Source organism: Hibiscus syriacus, unplaced genomic scaffold (genome assembly GCF_006381635.1).
Source record: "Hibiscus syriacus cultivar Baekdansim isolate YM2019G1 unplaced genomic scaffold, ASM638163v2 tig00116995_pilon, whole genome shotgun sequence".
In the NCBI taxonomy this organism is placed as follows: domain Eukaryota; kingdom Viridiplantae; phylum Streptophyta; class Magnoliopsida; order Malvales; family Malvaceae; genus Hibiscus; species Hibiscus syriacus.
The window spans coordinates 43,689-64,444 of NW_024063511.1; the positions used below are offsets into that span (position 1 = coordinate 43,689).

The following is a 20,756-nucleotide window of genomic DNA, read 5'->3' on the forward strand; positions in this document are numbered from 1 at the left end:
TGAATCTGATAAATTTTTAAATTTTAGATTTGAATCGTGTTTTTTAATAAACATGGTCGGGTTTTAGGTGAAAAAAAGATTGACCCAATCCAAGATTCTCTCTATATTATTTTTTTAATTATATATTTATTTTACCTAATAAAAATGAATATATGTATAAATACATATATTTAGGTTAGGTCAGATGCGAATTTTTATTTCAAAAATTGAGTCAAGTTTCAGATTGAATAAAATTCTCCTAACTCAGGTCGAATTGAATACAGATGAAAGGTTTAATTTCTAAGAAATGTTCGAGTGAATAAAAACCCGATCCAACCATGATAATATCTATATCTATGATAGACATTTGTATATAGAGATACTAGATTCTTCAACATGTGAATACAAATGTCAGTTTTTTCAGTTGAGTATGTTTATTTATTTTAAAATAATTTAAATATAAAATAATTTAAAATTTTAAAAAATTGTAATCAAGTAATTTTATAGTATTAAAATATATAATCTAAATAGTTGTACAAGTGCAATTATCAATAATTATCATATTGATTAAATTTAAGCGGGAGGATAAAATACGGGAAATTATTGCTAAACATCAAAGCATACCAAAAATAAAAGTTCTTTTGCTTGCATGCATGCATGAACCCTCCATAACAGATTACAGGAATTCTCTCAGCCTCCAAACGCCATAGTGGGAAGAATACATCTGAAGAAATGTAATTAGATAAACAATGATTTAGATTATTCTCCTTGTTCAACAAAAAAAAAAATTATTGATTAAATGTAATGGGGTAAGGGGGAGGTAGGATAGTAGGCTGCCCCCAACGTCAGGTTGAGAGCAGCTTCCGTAAGAGACCTCCGAATTATGAAATGCCTTTCGTGGGACTCGATCCCATAACCCCAAGGTTAAAAACCTTGTACTCTACCAACTGAGCTGGATAGTCATTACATTAATTAAAATATAATGAAATTTATAATCTGAGCAGTTATATGCGAACATACCATTGTAAGTCGAAGCTTTATATTACCTTATTCTATATTAAGACAATCTTTTATCTTTCTATGAGATTAATGTCATTTGAATATAAGTTGATACTTTCTAAAACAATCATTATTTGATGATAATAAATTATTAATTAATTATAATTTGACAATGATTAGTGAACATTTTATTAGGTAAAAGAGTTAATTTTAATATTTTTATTATAAATGTTTAATATTGTTAATAAAAATAATGTATTTATTAATAATATAGAATAAATAAATAATTAAATTAAAAAATTAGGACAAAAATAAAAATATGAATTAAGTTAATAAATTACCCTAAAATTTGATTTGATGATTCCATAACCTAGAACAATACCTAACAATAATATCTCTTTTTTTATTTGAAGTTTTTCATCGGTGAGTTAAAGTTATATCTAATAATATAAATTTTTATTAAAATATCATTATGAAAAATACCAAAATTCATTACTTGTCTTTGACAACTTAAAATCAACGGTAATAAACTTTTCAAAATCTTAAATTATTTAGATATAAGTTATTTTCAAGTATTTAAGTATAGGATGATGTTGTCACGCTCGACGAGCACATATGAACACGGTTAATAATAAGTACCATTAAATTAATTTGTAAAATGTTCAATTATAAAGTATTAAACGTATAATTATAAATTAATTAAAAATCTAAATGTAATTTAATTAAAATACAATATTTATACAATATTAGTTTTTAATGTAAACTATACTTTTAACCACCTAACTATTTACCCATTTTACTTTAATCACCGATTTTTCAATTTTGTTAATAAAGTCAACTAACTATTTAAATCTTATCAATCAAGTCATCTGCCGTTAAATATTAACGGAGGAAATGATGTGCCAATTAATAAAATTTGTATAATTATATATTTAGTCAAATTATTTACTCATTTTATTAATTTGGTCCTAACTTTTATTTAATTCAATAAATTTAATCTTCAATCCGATTGTGACATATGTTATTGTGTGATTGAATTTTTTAATATTTTTTTAATATTTTTTTCATCCAATCAAATGGTGCCACGTGTCACCAATCGAATGAAGGAAAAATAAATTAAATCAACAACAGTTGTTGGTGGGTTTTGAACCTGGGACGCAAGCCGAAAAATTAAGCGGCCTAACTTCTAAACTATACCATTAAATTTGTCTAGTATATAGAACACAATCTATATAATTTATAATATAGTTAATGGTAATAAATGACCTTATAAGGACTCAAACATTAAATAATTGAATAGTATGAAGATATAAAATATATATTTTTAAATTGGTGACCAAAGGCGGTCAGACCGAAAACATAGGAGACTATTCATATAGTTTACCCTTTAAATTAATAAATTATCTTCGTTATTATAATTTTATTGAACTGAAATGTATCATATCTTATATTTTAAAATATTATAACGTTGATCGAATTCTAATCTTATTTAACAACTCTATATTAAAATATACTAATTTAATAAAATCAAGTTTCCCCTAAAATTTTCTTCAAATATATAATGAATAAATAATAAAATATAAAATTCTTATCTAACCGGGATATAAACAAGTCAATGCATAAGTTAAAGTGCTTACTACGATAAGCCTTCAACTATCAGTTATAAGTCAACGAAGCTCTTTGTTATATTTCAATTATAAAATATTTTATTTTTATTTTTCATTAAAATGATTTAAAATATAAATAAAATACATTTACATATTAATTAGTTATAATATTTGTGTGTATATACCATATTATCGTATTATTCGGTTATTCCATGTTGGAATTCTTATTAGGTCATTTTTCCTATTTTTTATTGCCATTAACCATATATATTATGTCGTGATATGTTTGCCATTTGAATGGTGTACCCCAGTGGATGGGGTTGCTTGCTTACTTTCTTTACGTTTTGGGTTCAAACCCCACTAGCAGCGATAATTAATTCAATTTATTTTCTATTTATTCAATTGGTGGCATGTGACACTTTGATTGGATAGAAAAATTATTAAATTAAATAAAAATATGAAGAAAAAATCCAATCGACACATGACGCCATCTTATTGATAATTAAATTTATTGAATTAATTAAAAGTTATGATCAATATAATATAATGTGCAAGTAATGAGGACTAAATGTATAATTATATAATTTTTATTAACTGTCACGTCATATCCCCATTAATATTTAACGGCAGATGGCTTGATTGACAAGATTTAAATAATTAAGTGACTCGATTGACAAAATTAAAAAATTGGTGGTTAAAGTATAAGGGGTAAATAGTTAGGTGGTCAATGGTATAGTTTACCCTAAAAAATAATGTTTTATAAATATTATATTTTAATTAAATTACATTTAGATTTTTAACTAATTTATAATTATATATTTAGTAATTTATAGTTTAATGTTTTATAAATTAGTTTAATGGTATTCATCGTTAACAGTGTTCATCCACGCTCAACCAGCATATTTTTTCTGAAGTATAACCTTTTAATTCTATAGTAAGCTATTGTTTAGCTCGTGTTTATATAAATACGTGCATTTAACATTTAACATACAACACATACATTTATTCATTCGAACAAAAATCACATATTATATATATATATATATATATTAATTTTGATCAAATATTAAAAAATATTGATTTATGCGACATCAGTATAAGATTTTTCTTGAAAAACGTTTACAGAAAATACATGTGACCGTGACATAATACATTTTTATTAAAAACTTTCAATTCAATATTTAATCAGCCATGATGAATATTAATTTAAGAAATAAAATTTTTAAGTGATATTTAAGTGAAAATTCCATAGATTAAACCTTCGAAAAAGAAAAAGAATAAAACCTCGCGGGGATAAATGAAAGGAGCCAGTTAAAGCTTAAATACGTGGAAAGTCCACAATGACCGCATTAATTGTCCAAAGGGATTCGCTTTTCGCCTTGTTGCTGAATTCCAAATATTTGCGGTATTCACTATTAAAAATTTGGGTGAAGTATATAAAGTATCCCATGATTATAAGATATTAAGATATTATTTTTGTTAAATTCATCGATTATTAAAAATTATAAAATAATTTGTTGATTATATTATTTTATTTTGTTGAGTTCATCGATTATTAAAAATTATAAAATAATCTCTTGATTATATGGTTTTATTTTGTTGAGTCTCTCAAAAATTAAAAATTATAAAATGATCATCCGATTATTCATATGTTTTAAACTCGTTCTTTTCTATTAAAAATTTGATCATCGTCTAAGTTGAACGTTAATTTACTGTTTGAGATATGATAAAATTATATTTTTATTGGTGTCTATTGGCGCCGTCGTTGCTTTCAAGCATGGTTCGAAAGCATAATGTAAGAAGAGAGTCGATCCACAAAATACAACTCAAACATATTTGGGATTAAATTTTATCAAATCTCAGTCAATAGGTTAATATCTAACTTAGACGACCACCAATTTTTTTTAATAAAAAAGACGAGTTTAAAACATATGAATTGTCAAATGATCATTTTGTAACTTTTAATAGTATGAGGACTCAGTAAAGTATAATCCTATAATCGGGGGATTATTTGTGTACTTTACCCTTTCGTTGCCTTTGCTTTGCTAACCGTTGTTTCCCATTAGCTGATAATGATATTTTAGTTTCTCCAGAAGAGAATGAAGAGGATTTTAAACAAAGTTCCAAACAAAAACAATGAACCCCACACCTCAAAAATCAATAAATAAACACAAATATTCAGCAAAAAATAATAAAAAAGAGAGTAAAACAGCGATTGTAGCAGTTGAGAAGTTTTAGTTTTTAGTGGGAAATTAAAAGGCATAACCAATTGGCGCTTTGTCGGAAAGCTGCCCACAGAAAGGTAACTTCCCTCATCCATCACCACCTTTCTCTTTTTAGCTTCATCGCGTCGGTTTTTTGACTCAGATTCTTTTTTGTTCAACTCAATTGATGTGATTTTTTTAAAAATTTTAGGATATGATTATGGGTTGAGTTTGTTTTCCCAGATTGCCGTGGCATTATTTTCCTTTTGATATTTGAAATGAAAACAAAAAATGTATGGAAGTTGTCAGTTAGAGATATTGAGCAGAGTTAGTTTCACATTTGAATTTGGTTTGGGTTTTAGAAAAGTGGGTTTTTGACAATTCTGAATACTTTAGGTTCCATGATGAATCAACAAGCTATATCTTTCCAATCAGCTGCACTCACCAGTAGTTCTGAGATGATTCCGATGCGTGGTTACTTTGCTCCGGCCATGAATTTCACTAGAAATTCTGGTATTCTTACTGCCTTCCCTGACTTAATCGAAGTCGGAAACTCTTCTGGCTCCTCTCCACCACTTGACTCTGTTACCGGGCTCAAGCAGGATACAATGGTGACGGTTGAATGGTCTGTTGATGAACTGTACATATTGAAGGACGGGCTTGAAAGGTGTGTCCTGATTAATTCTACTCAATTTTGAAACCTATTCGGGTTCTTACTGTATGTGCAAGTGTTGTATTTCTGTGTTACTGGTATAACTGATGCAGTCAAATTGTTCACAATTAATATTAAGTGATGGATCTCTAGTTATGTTATAGAGTTGTATTTAGAAGGTACTTATTAGGTAATAGGTGAGGCATGTTTACGGAATGAAGATTCAATTCTGATTTTCATCTTTGTGTAGGTATAAAAAGGAACCAAATATCCTGAAGTACATAAAGATTGCGGCTATGTTGCCTGGTAAAACCGCTCGTGATGTTGCATTGAGGTGTAGGTGGTTGCAAGTAAGCTCCCTGCTTCTTTAATGATCCATTACTACCATCATGTGAGTTAATTTCTCTGTCAATGAAATGTCTTCTTCCTTGATACTTCATTCAGTTTGGCCCATCCCCAAGTAGACCAAAATGGGCTATTAAGCAAATGAGTTGGTAAATTATATAGCCACATCCCCTTTTTAACAAAATAGCTAGAAGCTACAGGCATCTGTTGCTTCCTTCCATTTGAAGAGGCTTCTAGCTGCTCCTTTTTTAATTGCAGGTTTGACTTGCCTACATTGGAATTGACTGGGACCTATGAAACACAATGAATTTGTTAATGCGCTTTTATTCTTTTTCTATTAGATTCCATATTTGCATATTTAAAATTATATGTAGATTCATTTGTCCTAAGAGAGATTTTTTGGAAATTGGCAGAGAAAGCAAAGGAAACCTGAAGAACTTAATGTGGGGGAAAAAGTGAACAATAGGAAGGTATGCTTGCAAATATTTTGAAATTTTTGTGGCACCTATTGTCTTAGTTCCTGTCCCACCTAAATGATTTTAAGCATTTTAGTTAAATTTCTTGAGAATAGAATTATATGATCCATGAATTGAGATATTTTTTTGTATAAAATGGTTTTTATCATCAATATAAACAATAACAATTGCCTTGTCCATTGTGAAGTTTCTGTTTTCTGAACATTTCCTGCTCTACTATTTATGTCTCGGGTCAGTTCCAGATAAAATGATTGAGATTATTTTATAACTGCAACTCTTATGTTGTAATATGAATCTCTATTCAAGCTTTTTCACTAATTCGATAATCCTAGTGATTCTCTCATTGCTCTATCTGCGATGCTTTTATAATTTTTGTTGAAAGGATTTACAGTTTTTTCACTAATTTTTGATGGAAGGATACGCTGGTGGAATCATCTTCAAAGATGAATATTCCTTCATCGGTGCCGCAAAGCGTGAGTGCTTATTCTATCATGACGAATCATCTTGACCAGAATGAAAGAATGCCTTCTGAAGGTATGTAATTTATATTACCTCCTAGAAGTACCAATATCTTTCTTTCAGTTGTAATTGCTTTTGATTAATAACTTTTTATCAGTATTTGTCCACATCTCCCATTTTATTATCTCAAGTAGTGTAAGGAAAACTTTGGAGTCTTCCAAAATGATGTTTATGATAGATTTGGGTAAGAACATAGGTTTGGGACTTTGAGTTATGGTATAAAGTTACTGTCAGTGATGATTTAGGGATGGAGAATTGATGGACATTAAATATCAAATTTATGCTGAAATTATGATATTGGTTTGTAACTCCTGAAACAGATAGATAAAGAAAATGGTTTTGAAATTTTACAATCATAATTGCTCACAAGTTTTACTGGGGAAAGTTTTTAATTCTTCTTCGGTAAACATGAGAGTAGATGTCCACTAAGCAGTTTATTAGACATTTAAACTTAACTAGATTGAGTAAATCTAATTCTAAAAAAAAAATCTATAATTTATGAATAGAAATCTAGTTAGAGAAGGTCATAGTTGAAAGTAATAATTAATCATATTGAAGTCCACTGTCAACATCTGTATTCATCCTTTTCCTTTCCAGGTTATCTCCAATCTATCATTATAAAACAAGTGAGCAGGAACAGTTTCAAAAGCTTGAAATCTAACAGCAATGTAGTTGTTATAATCTAAAACAGAGTCTGATCTTTCTTTATGAGATCAAAGAATGGATCTAGCAGTTTGCATCAGTCAAGTCACTGAAGTGAACGCAAAGCAACTGAATATCTGTGAAATAATGAAACCCTAACACCGTGGGATGTGGCATTTACATATAAAAAGAAAAAGTTTATTCATAAGAAATATTTTCATATATACATCTTTTTCGGAGTGTTGAGTTTTCTCAACTTTGCTACATAATAGTTGAGAATGTAAATGCATTTGAATTTTACTGATTATTGGATAAGAACAAGTTATAGGCTGCATCTTTTCTCCTTTGATAGGAGAAAATGGCACCTTGATTATTGAATAAACAGAAATTTTGTAGATTGCAATCCAATTTGTTGTACGTATCATCTCTTTATAATATTGAAATAATCAATTAACTCAAAAAAGGAAATTGGGGAAAGTATTGGAAGTACTATTGATGGTTATCAGGTATTGTATCGTTAAAGTAAATTTCTTATGAATTGGGCTCAACACCAGGTGTAAATACTCCTTCAAATTTTAATGTCTAATCTGAAAATTTGGATTGCTTTTGCTATAAATGGTAGCAGTTGCATTTGGATATTGTGAATATCTTGCATGATGGCTTGCAGCTTAAGGTAATTGGTTCACTTAAATATACTCTGTGTTATGTGTTTTCAGGAATATTTGGTACGACTATGCATCATTTGAAGCAAAATTCTCATGTTTTTGGTCAAATCACATTCAATCTTTCTGCATACAAGGTGAGTGGATCATCTCTAATTCATCACATTTCTTGATTGTCAATATGCAATCAGACGGTAAATAAAAGGTGTTAGATGACATTACCTTGTCCTTCGTTGTCTACTTTTTAATGGTTAATCTGCAAGTTATGTTCGTTTTGCCTTAAATTTTAGTGGTTAACTAAGGACATAGTGATTCGTTTAATTATGAACATTGAAGGCATTAGAGTGAGAACTTGAAAAATATGTATCACTGATGATACTCAGGAAAAAATCAGATACATGAAAAGTTTTAGCTTCATTTACAGCCCGGGCCCTCGATTAGGATTATAAAGAACTTAACAACAAGATAGCCCATATATTTCTAGTTGTACTTTATTCAGTGCTCTTTGAGTTAATAGTGTTCTAAACCTGTTGTTGTCAATGGACATCTTGCCTCTTGAAGGAGGACATCATAGAGCTCAAGTTGTTATTGTTCTTTTTATTATGCTCATGCAAATCTTATATGTGATTGCCCCATATCATATACGAGTCTTGTAACAGTATTATGAGTTGGCTTATTAAGTAAAGCTTTTATGAACAATTGCAGGATAACATCAATCTCTTTTTTAGCGCAAAGAACAATATTACCGCCATGCTAAATGAGTATGTGGATGTTCTTTATAATTATCAATTGGTATCATGCTCTGTGGCAAGCATTTTCATTATTATTTTTTCAAAATTAGTGTTGCATATTTATGAAATTAATTTCTACGGTGACTTTGTGCAGCATGAGAGACATGCCGGGTTTTATGAGCCTCATTCCGACATTGCTTGTATCTATTAACGAGGATTTAGCAAATAGCATGTTGCGTAGTGCAACTCAGGTATGTTCTTTCGCTTTCTGGGATCTTTTGTTAACTTTATCTAATTAAGGTTTCATTCAATGCCTATTTTATGCTGGTTGAGAGTGTAAGCTTTCCAGGTTGATCTGAATGTTCTCTCACATGTAAAAAGGGTCTAAATTGAAAGCCTATTATCATACTGCGAATGCTGCGAACCTCATTTTCCTTGGGAAAAGCATTGTTCTGTAAAATCTTCGTACTAAAATGATTGGTAGCTTGATTGTCAAATCCTCACCTAACTTCCATGCTATTCGGATACTAAATTCCAATATCTTTCTTTAATTATTTTCACATGTTTCTCATGATTCCACTCTATGCACATATCTCGGTTGTTGCATTTTATTCATGTTATTCATCTTCATTGATGTGCATTTAACCATGAGTTTCATTGTGGACGAACAAGTTGCTAAACGGCTTATTGACTCCAATATGCTTCTATCATATCATTGATGACTTGGAAACTGGCACATTTGTTGAAATTCAAAGCAGCAGCCGGCTGCTTGAATTGGGGGGCTGCTTATTTTTTTATTATTTTGTAATAGGGTTAATTACAAAATTGAATCATTGAACTTTAGGGTATTTACAAAGATTAGTCCCTAAGTTTCAACTATAAATACCCTAGCTCATTTAGCTTCAAAATCATCCCAAAATCTTCTAGTTCTCTCTCAAGTGTGTTGTGTAAACACCTGTAAATTTTTTCTTAGTAAAAGATCTGCAGCAGTCCGGAGACGTAAGCACAAATTGGCTGAACTCCGTTATCAAATTTCGGGTATTATTTTTCCGCTTTTATTTCGCATTCTCACTAATCTGGTTATAGGGAAATTACTTGTACTTGGTTTATTTCCAAACAACTGGTAATCAGAGCTTTTGGTTGTGAATTTTGTCAATTTTCTGCGAGGTTACTATTCACGTAAATAGTGAATTTCGTGAATAGTGAAATTCGATCGGTGATACGAGTTTGTCGACGGAGGTTCGCAGAAATTGTCAGAAACGATCCAAACGAAGCCAGATTCGAGTGGGAGCGATGGCTGCAGACGAAGGGAAGGTGAAAATTGAAAAGTTCGATTGTGCGGACTTTGGCTTTTAGAAGATGCAGATTGAAGATTTTCTGTAACAGAAAAATCTATATCAACCTCTTTCAAGAAAGCAACCAGAGGGCATGAAGAATGAAGACTGGGCTCTTCTCGACAGACAAGCCCTCGGAGTTATCCGACTGACGTTGTCCCGAAATGTTGCTTTCAACATAGCAAAGGAAAAGACCACGGCGGGTCTTATGGCAGCTCTCTCCAGTATGTATGAGAAGCCATCGGCCTCAAACAAAGTTCATTTGATGAGACGATTATTCAATTTGCGGATGACGGAAAAGGCATCGGTGGCACAACACCTAAATGAACTCAACACAATCACAACCCAGTTGAGTTCAGTGGAAATTGAATTCGATGATGAAGTTCGAGCTTTAATTCTCTTATCATCTCTACCAGACAGTTGGAATGCTACTGTTACAGCAGTCAGCAGTTCGTCGGGAAACAACAAATTAAAATTCGACGATGTTCGGGATCTGGTACTGAGCGAAGAAATTCGACGGAGAGAATCGGGTGAAGCATCAACCTCCTCAGCCTTGCACACGGAGTTTAAAAGGAGAACTTCAGAAAGAAATTCAAATCGTGGCAGATCAAAATCCAGAAGGGGAAAATCAAGAACAGGAAATAAAGATTTTACCTGTTATAATTGCGGCAAGAAGGGTCACTTCAAAAGAGATTGCCGAGCACCGAAGAAAAATATAGGCGCACAGGAATCTGCAAACATGACGGAGGAGACAAGTGATGCCATGATTTTAAGCGTCAACAGTCCAATTGAATCATGGATATTGGATTATGGGGCATCTTTCCACTCCACCCCATGCCGAGAAATCATGGAGAACTATGTTAGTGGTAATTTTGGGAAGGTTCATCTAGCTGATGATGAAACCTTGAAGATCGTCGGAAAAGGAGACATCCGACTAAAGCTGCCAAACCAGACCACCTGGAAGCTGACAGGAGTGAGACATATTCCTGGCCTCAAAAGAAATCTGATTTCTGTTGGACAGCTTGATGGAGAAGGATATAATACAACCTTTCAGGCTGTGAATGGAAGATTACCAAAGGAGCACTCGTCATTGCTCGTGGTAAGAAGACTGATACTCTCTATGTAACCTCAAATTTAGAAAATATCATTGCAGTAGCAGATGCTGATGGAAAATCAAACCCATGGCACCAAAGGCTTGTCCATATGAGCGAGAAAGGGATGAAGACACTTTTGTCAAAAGGGAAGCTGCCGGATCTAAAGAATGTAGATGTCGGACTATGCGAGGATTGTATCTTTGGAAAACAAAAGAAAGTCAGTTTTGCAAAGATTGGCAAGACACCCAAGGCAGAAAGGTTAGAATTGGTTCATACTGATGTATGGGGACCATCCCCAGTTCCTTCTCTTGCAGGCTCACTATATTATGTTACCTTCATCGATGATTCAACAAGGAAGGTGTGGGTTTATTTTCTGAAGAAGAAATCAGAAGTCTTTGATATCTTCAGAAAATGGAAGGTCATGGTGGAAAATGAGACTGGTTTGAAAGTCAAGCGGTTGAAGTCTGACAATGGAGGAGAGTACAGAGACAGTAGATTCAGAGATTTCTGCGCAAACAATGGGATCAAGATGGAGACAACAGTTCCCAAGACACCGCAACATAATGGTGTAGCAGAGCGCATGAACAGAACTCTGAATGAACGTGCCAGAAGTATGAGGATACATGCCGGCTTGCCCAAATTTCTATGGGCTGAAGCAATCAACACTGCAGCTTACTTGATCAACCGTGGGCCCTCAGTTCCTTTGGATGGCAGAATACCAGAGGAAGTTTGGAGTAAGAAAGAAATAAACCTTTCACACTTAAGAGTGTTTGGTTGTATTTCTTATGTACACATAGACTCTGCTGAAAGAAGTAAACTTGATGCTAAGTCCAACAAATGTGCCTTTGTTGGTTATGGCGGTGATGAGTTCGGTTACCGATTTTGGGACTATGAAAATCGGAAGATCATCAGAAGCAGAGATGTCATTTTCAATGAGAATGTGATGTACAAAGACAGGTCAACTGTAGAATCAAGCAGTTCAAATACCAAAGCTGAAACAAAGGAATTTGTTGAGTTTGAGGAGATTTCTGGAGATGATGTTCAGATCAATCCTGAAGCAGTTCAAGAAGAACCAGGCACACCAGAACTGAGACGCTCCTCCAGAATTCCTAAACCAACCCAACGGTATTCGCCTTCTTTGCACTACTTGTTGCTGACTGACAATGGTGAACCAGAGTGCTATGATGAAGCAATGCAGGTGGAGGATTCAGTCAAGTGGGAGTCTTCAATGAAAGATGAGATAGACTCGCTTATGTCAAATCAGACGTGAGAAGTAGCTGAATTACCACCAGGCAAGAGAGCGCTCCATAATAAGTGGATTTACAGGATCAAATAAGAGCACGATGGGAGCAAACGCTACAAAACAATATTGGTAGTCAAAGGTTTTCAGCAAAAAGAAGGTATTGACTACAATGAAATTTTCTCTCCAGTCGTAAAACTGTCTACAATCAGACTGGTGTTGAAAATTGTAGCTGCAGAGAATTTACATCTTGAGCAGTTAGATGTAAAGACAGCTTTCCTTCATGGTGATTTGGAGGAAGAAATCTATATGAGGCAACCAGAAGGCTTCATAGAAGCAGGCAGGAAAAACCTGGTATGCAGGTTAAAGAAGAGCTTGTATGGTTTAAAACAAGCTCCTAGACAGTGGTACAAGAAGTTCGATAGCTTCATGAGTAGCAGTGGTTTTACCAGATGCCAAGCAGATCATTGTTGCTACATCAAGAGGTTCGACAATAGCTTCATTATTTTATTGTTGTACGTTGATGACATGCTCGTTTCAGGCTCAGACATGCAAGAGATTATAAACTTGAAGCAAAAATTGTCAAAGCAGTTTGCTATGAAGGATTTGGGCGCTGCAAAGCAGATTCTTGGGATGAGGATTAAGAGAGACACAAAGTCGAGGACTTTGATGTTATCACAGGCTGAGTACATCAACAAAGTACTCTTCAGGTTCAACATGCAAGATGCTAAACCAGTAAGTACACCTTTAGGTGTTCATTTTAGACTCTCCAAAGAACAGTCACCAAAGACGGAGGAAGAACGTGCACACATGGTGAAGGTGCCGTATGCCTCAGCAATTGGAAGTCTAATGTATGCCATGGTTTGTATCAGACCAGATATTGCTCAAGCAGTGGGAGCTGTTAGCAGGTACATGAATAATCCGGGCAAGGTACACTGGGAAGCAGTCAAATGGATCCTCAGATATCTGCGGGGTACCACAAACAAAGCACTTTGTTTCAAAGGTAGAGATACGATATTGACAGGCTATGTAGATGCTGACTTAGCCGAAAATGTCGACATCAGAAGAAGCACTACAGGGTATGTCTATACTCTAGGAGGAACCGCAGTGAGTTGGGTTTCTCAATTACAGAAGATAGTTGCTCTCTCCACAACTGAAGCAGAATATGTCGCTGTTACGGAAGCCAGCAAGGAGATGGTTTGGCTCCAAAGTTTCTTGGAAGAGTTAGGCAAGAAACAAGAAAACAATGTCTTGTATTGCGACAGTCAAAGTGCTATCCATCTAGCAAAGAATCCGTCTTTTCATTCCAGAACGAAGCACATACAATTGCGATATCATTTTATCCGGTCTCTTCTGGAAGATGGGATTTTGAAACTTGAAAAGATTAGTGGAGCTCAAAATCCGGCAGACATGTTGACAAAGACGGTGACCACAGACAAACTGAAGTTGTGTTCAACTTCAGTTGGCATGCTAGAGTAACAAGACTAGAAAAGCTGCTGCATTGATCGAGGTGTGAAGACAGATTAAAATCAGTCTTCAAGTGGGAGATTGTTGAAATTTAAAGCAGCAGCCGGCTGCTTGAATTGGGGGGGGCTACTTATTTTTTTTATTATTTTGTAATAGGGTTAATTACAAAAATTGAATCATTGAACTTTAGGATATTTACAAAGATTAGTCCCTAAGTTTCAACTATAAATACCCTAGCTCATTTAGCTTCAAAATCATCCCAAAATCTTCTAGTTCTCTCTCAAGTGTGTTGTGTAAACACCTGTAAATTTTCTCTTAGTAAAAGATCTGCAACAGTCCGGAGACGTAAGCACAAATTGGTTGAACTCCGTTATCAAATTTCGGGTATTATTTTTCCGCTTTTATTTCGCATTCTCACTAATCTGGTTATAGGGAAATTACTTGTATTTGGTTTATTTCCTAACAACATTTAGTCGTCTTAGTGTGTGGTTAGGTCACATATATCGAGTACTTAACTGTATGTGGACTCCGTTGCTCATGGCACAGTCGAACAAAGATAGACAGCATGACAAGAGTGATTGATTTCCACACCTTGCGGACAATGACTGGAAACTAGTTGTCCCACAAGGTATTCAAACATACTTGTCTACACCTGTGTAACCTTCAATCCTGTTATGCCTTCTGTATACAGAGGACGCTTTTCGGCTCACCAAGCGGAATCAATCTCAAGCAGGAGCTTAGGTGCTGATCGGGAATCATTGAGCTCAAAGTTCGATGTGTCTGGTAATGTGTAAGCTAGGGGAAAAGAATTCTCGTGTAAATTCATAAGAAACCCGTAGGATACTCTTGTTCATTTTTTGTGCAGACAAGCACTCAATTCACAAGTTGAGTGCCACCATAGAAGAATTTGTAGAAATCCCAATTTTCAGACGTCGGGTATATTTACCCACCAGATATCAAGTGAACACTAGCAGCAGATAATAAGAATGATGAACTGTTTATCATTCTATGACCCCAGGTAGAGAAAAAATAATCAAAATATTCAGCTGAGTTTTGCATTGAAGCTTTAATGCGTATAATCTGTAACTTGCTAACCTTATTTGGTGCTTGATTTGTAATTTCGTGTAGGTTTATTATCTGATTGTTTGTGTATTTTTGGACAAATTCATATGCTTTGATCAGATTAATTTCACCGAGTTAGAATGCATTTACCGGTAGTTTTTTAGTTTCCTGTGTAATTTTCATACCTTCTTGGATAAAACCTAGTTGGGTGAATCCAACCCTAAAATATATAGGTTTTTAGTTATGTTTTTTCTTTCTTTCAAAAGATACATCAGATAAGATTATGTATCTTCACAATACAATTATGAAGTGGAAGAATGAAAAGTTTGAATGGGAAAAGAATTAGCACATCAAAATTCAATGCCCTACCAATCCAAGCTACCACACGGGTATTTTTATATGCTTAGATGTTCTTCTCTAGGCAAGCTCCGAACGGTGTCTGACCGTCGTCCCGGTGAATGTTCGCTACGTTTGATGCTACATGAGCTTCAGCCCTTACGTCTCTTATCGTCTCTTATCATCTTCAAAACTTCCCTCATCACAGGCCGGTTATCTGGTGCAACTGCAACACAAGCCATTGCAATGTTCAAGAGAGCTTGAAGCTTCCCTTCAGATGCTTCATTACCCGAGCTGAGCTCATCGCCGGACTCAGTCTCTCCTCGGACCGATCTTACCCAAGTAGGAATATCAGAACCGTGTTCTTGAACAAGGTCCTGGAATGGAGTTTTGCCTGTTAAGAGCTCCAGGAGAAAAACACCGAAGCTGTAAACTTCGGCCGGTTGAGTTGACGATTTCCGGATGTCCCTGCATTCGGATGCCCCGTAGAAAAATGTAGCAGCACCAGGTTATTCCACTGAGTCTGCATCCTGGAATACGGTGAGACCATAATCTGTGAGACAAGATTCGAAATCAGGACCTAATAATACATTAGAGGATTTCAAATTCCAGTGAGTTAAGCCCGGATTTTGGTGAATATAAAGCAATCCGGTAGCCAAGTCCTCAGCTATTTTCAGACATGATGTCCAATGAAGAGGCTTTCCACCACCACAAGTTCTTGTTCCTACAAGGAAATCCAAAAGAAAATAGGTTAGAACTCGAGGTGGTGCAATGTTAAAACTCGAATCTCTAACTTTTTGAACCGAAGTACGGATTAAGCTTTGACATTTTCGGAGCCAATTCTTGATTAACTTTCTTCTTCTTCTTTTCTCGCACTATCTACGTTACTGGAACATATCGAAACATATTCGGACTTGAGTATGAGAGGATAGTTCTTTAAATATAAAACATCAAAAACACATACTCATCCTATACTCGTTCGAATGCAAATAATGTAAAGAGTGGGAGCAACTGACAACTATAACATGTTGGGGTGGTCAGACTCAATGAGTTGTTAAATTTTAGCAACTCAGCTTTGTTCATAAATCACCCTGAATTGTCGTCGTTTACCTAAATCTTTATGATTATGATTTATAGAGAAATATTATATATCAGATTTCTAGATTAATTTTCCCAGAATTCTCTAATAAACTTTGACTGAGTTTCAAATTTCGAGTTAAACTCGTATTTCTTCCTTGTTAAATTCGATTCGACTCATAAATTCAAACACAAAAGCAAAATAACGGAGATAAATAAATTAAATTGAAGTCAGTGTCACCGACAAACCGTGAATGAGAGAGTAGAGGCTTCCGTTAGGGAAATAATTATATACGATCAAGCGTTCCTCTTTGGCTTGGAATAAGCTCTAAGTGGGACCAAATTAGGGTGTCTGAGCCGTCCGATCAAATCCACGTGTCTCTTGAACTCCTCTAATCTCTACGACGCGTCTTTCAACCTTTTAACGGTCACCATGAACCCGGATTCCATCACGTCTTTGTACGTACTCCCCATCGTACTTCTTCCCAATGTCTCCGCCGATGCCTTCAGCAGATCTTCTAAGCTGTAATTCATTTGCTGATCGCCTATGCCTAAGAACACCAAACTCCCTAGACCCTCACTCTCCCAAACCTCCCCTTGTTTCCCACTACTATTACTTCCTGTTGAGTATTGCAGAAAAACAAAGCTTGAATCAAACAGAATATCAGAAGTATTTTCATTAAGCTTGCATTATACATCACCTAAACTAATTACTTATAGTAAATTCATAACAAACTTTAACAAACTAACAACTTCTAGAATAGTTTCCTAACAGACTTGACAGGTATGCAAGCTATATCCATCAGCTACAATCCTGCTCCCATGTATGACATTACACAAGAACTCTTCATTCACGTGAGCTTACATCGTTCACTCAACATTCTCCCTACTTTCTCAACCTTCTTGATGAAAAGATGAACACTCGAATCGAAAGTGCGATACATCCTTCCGTTCAACTTGAATCGGAAGTGCTGATGCTTCCTTCCGTTCGACTTGAATCGGAAGTGTCGATGCTTCCTTCCGTTCGACTTGAATCGGAAGTGCGATGCATTCTTTCGTTCTTCTTATTCACCTTCTTTTATCTATTCTAAACTTATCTACTGCATGATTAGCTAATGGTTAGTCTCATCCATCCATTTCATCTTCAATCTTAGGTGCCAAGTAAAACCTGATATAACCCATCTCAGCAATCTTGTACTCAACCACAACAGGCAGTTCTGAAGACAGGCTGATTGACATTGTATTCGACAACAGGGTAGCCTTTGTAAATGAATCATGTACCTCAATGCAAACGTCAACAATACCGGATTGTTTATCTCTATGATTGTCGCTTCTGGTTTATCTACACTGGTGTTTTGCCTGAGAACAATATTTGTAGTCCCATATCACCAGCTGTGGAAAACTTAACACCTTCTTTGGTTACAGAGATAACAACAGTATCACCAAGGCTAGCAAGATCTTTACAAACCCTTGCAAACTCAGATGAAGGTATCCTAACAATAGCTTGGTATTCAACATCTGGAATTCCAAGGTGCTCGCCATCAATATCAATTAGCTTCAACTCAAAAAACCGCTATCTTATCTTGTTTTGGGTTCTCGAACATGAAAGTAACAGTCCCCATTGAGAGGTTCCTATCGCAGCGATAGTGCTCGAACCTTCCATCTGAGCAACAGAGCCACCACGCCACTTGGCTCGAACCCATCGCCTGTAACGAGAATCCAGTCGCCGAACAGTCGAAGTTCACATCCCCACTCTGCACTTTCTCTTTCCCTAATGCCTCGATCATCTTCGCCCCTAAATCATAAACAATATCCATATCCGTCGTTTTAAGAGTCAATTTCCCAGTTTTTGAAGCCGCCCCAGAAACTGCCGGACCGTCTATTTGGATTTCAAAAACTTCGCCTTAACCAAATTCCCAGGACTTTGGCGAAAGATACCATGTTGATTATTGCAGAAAAACAAAGCTTGAATCAAACAGAATATCAGAAGTATTTTCATTAAGCTTGCATTATACATCACCTAAACTAATTACTTATAGTAAATTCATAACAAACTTTAACAAACTAACAACTTCTAGAATAGTTTCATTACACAAGAACTCTTCATTCACGTGAGCTTACATCATTCACTCAACACTTCCCATGCCACCACTCCCTCCACCTCCGCCGCCGACGGCGCTAGCACCCACTGCCTTCCCTACATTAGCAACCCCTTTGCTTTTAACATCCTTTCCCTTGGCCTTTCCTCTCCTTTTGCTTGCAAAACACACCAAAAACACACAAATAAGTAGCAGTGACAAGCCACCCACAACGCTTCCTGATATAATCTTGATCAACCTGGAATGCTTTTTCGATGTAGGGTGAACCGGCCTCATCGCCGGCCCAAAATCGATCATCCGACATGGGTTTTCAATCTGTTCGCCGCAAAGATCAATATTACCCGAAAACGAAAAAATATTGAACCGAACCAGCGCTGGGGTCACAGGGATTTGACCATGGAGTTGGTTGTTCGAAACGTTGAAGAATCTAAGACTGGTTTGCTTCAAAGCCGGGATCGTACCTTTGAGTTTATTGTCTTGCAAGTAAAGAGTGTACAACCGTTCGAGTAAAGAAGCCGGAATTTGACCGGTGATTCGATTTCCCGACAAAACAATAGTTCATTGGTTCCTTTCCATGGCAATGAGTTGAAAGGATCAATGGATGATTTCAGGGCTAAAAGTGCCTCTCCATCCCCTGATCTAACGAGTGGAATAAGAGAAAGGAGAATGGTGAAGATGAAGAATGAAAGAAAGCAGTACCTTGAAACAAAAGGCTCCATTTTTCGAGCCCGTAATCTTCAAAACAAAATACCCTTTTCAAATCATCGTATTAAAAACAATGTAAACCCCTGATCCGAATCGATTTGAATTGCTTTCACAGCCCCAACTTCAGATCTGTCATTGTTTCCGCGCACAAGAAACTCATTGACTCAGTGAAGTGACATTGGCATTTATGGTGAACGAGGAGTCGAGGATGGGAAGCGGCTGCATTGGCATTGCAATGGCGAAGTAGGTTTTTGTGCTGAGGCATCTTCGCTCGAACTCGTTATTTGCTACACTCACGGACAAGTCAGCGTAAACTTCACGTGAAATCTCAGAACTCGCAGACCCATAATATTCTTTTTATATATATATTCAACTCCTGGATTCTATCATATTCCTCAAAGACCCAAATTTCCAAATTATTTTGGGCTGCTCAAACTTCTTCTGATTGTTTGTTGAATGATACACAACCTTTTCAAACCCTAAAATTCTGAAGCTTTGAAGTTACAAAGGTGGGATATTTTCCTCACTGACTCAGCTGAATTACTCTGCGAAAACTTGAAAATTTTCATACAGATGGTTGAAGCAAGCAAATATCATAAAACAGGAAAGGAAAAGAAATATACCCAATGCCAGAGATCATCAGAAACAGCAAGAACACCGTACTCTGTCTGATAAAAAATCCAATTTTTCTTTAAAAGGAATACGGAGATTACTTTGAAGAAAAACAAATACAGGTAAGGAGTTCAGTGGTAGAGGAGAATAGATCTAAATGTGTTGAATGTAATAACTCAAGAGAGAGACGCTGAGTTTCTGAGCAGACTCGGTAAATGGGTGAAGGAATTGAAAGCAAAGAAGAGAGTAATTCAAAGATGCCTCATTGCCCGACATGTTTATTATTTTGCTGAAATACACGTGGTGAAAGGTCGTTTCACTTTCATGTAGGGCGAGCTTCTCTATTTTTATACTGGATAAACAACACATTTGGTCACCAAATTTTATCGTATTTCTGTTTTAGTCACTATTTTATTTTTTTTCTTTTAGGTATTTTGATCATTAATACTATGTTTTCATTTTACTTTGGTAAGTAAAATTAGTAAAATTATACTTGATGCGAAAAAAATTAAAATTTTTGATTCAATTTGATATTAAAAAAATGATTTAACTTGGTTTGTAATTTCATTATTTTAACTAATTTTCTTTTAAGTTTGAGTCACGAAATAGGATAAGAATAATTTAAACTTTTAGTAAGTTATGGATTGATTTTCAAGTTATAGTCGAGTATTTTAACTATATATATATAATGTACATGGTTATAAAACACCTTTTTAATTAGAATCAGATTAGTATTATAACATTAAAAATATTTACAATTAAACTTAAGTAAAAACAAACAATTCAATTTGATTCGATTCGATTCGATTCGATTCTCATAAATTTAATTTGATAAAATTTTAAACAAATTTTAAATTTTAAAATAAAATTATCAATATATTTAACTATTTTTTTTACTCAATTTAACTCGAATT

The 20,756-nt window shown here is 34.8% G+C and overlaps 1 protein-coding gene and 1 pseudogene across 1 annotated transcript; one reads left to right on the plus strand and one right to left on the minus strand.

Moving 5' to 3' along the window:
- The first annotated feature begins 4,733 nt into the window (after positions 1 to 4,733).
- Positions 4,734 to 14,990, plus strand: LOC120193376. Its single transcript, XM_039195887.1, has 9 exons — positions 4,734 to 4,887; positions 5,186 to 5,456; positions 5,692 to 5,791; positions 6,200 to 6,256; positions 6,679 to 6,796; positions 8,140 to 8,222; positions 8,791 to 8,846; positions 8,971 to 9,067; positions 14,643 to 14,990. Exons 2-9 carry the CDS (start codon positions 5,191 to 5,193, stop codon positions 14,697 to 14,699), a joined length of 834 nt encoding a protein of 277 aa, XP_039051818.1. The 5' UTR covers positions 4,734 to 4,887; positions 5,186 to 5,190; the 3' UTR covers positions 14,700 to 14,990.
- Positions 14,991 to 15,408: 418 nt separating this feature from the next.
- Positions 15,409 to 19,568, minus strand: LOC120193366 (annotated as a pseudogene).
- Between the last annotated feature and the right edge of the window lie 1,188 nt (positions 19,569 to 20,756).

Bases quoted from the DNA above. Each gene is read 5' to 3' on its own strand.
- LOC120193376 (XM_039195887.1), top strand. From the start codon at position 5,191: ATGATGAATCAACAAGCTATATCTTTCCAATCAGCTGCACTCACCAGT. The intron at 6,797-8,139 runs GTATGTAATTTA...ATGTGTTTTCAG, and splicing joins TGAAAGAATGCCTTCTGAAG to GAATATTTGGTACGACTATG. The intron at 8,223-8,790 runs GTGAGTGGATCA...GAACAATTGCAG, and splicing joins TCAATCTTTCTGCATACAAG to GATAACATCAATCTCTTTTT.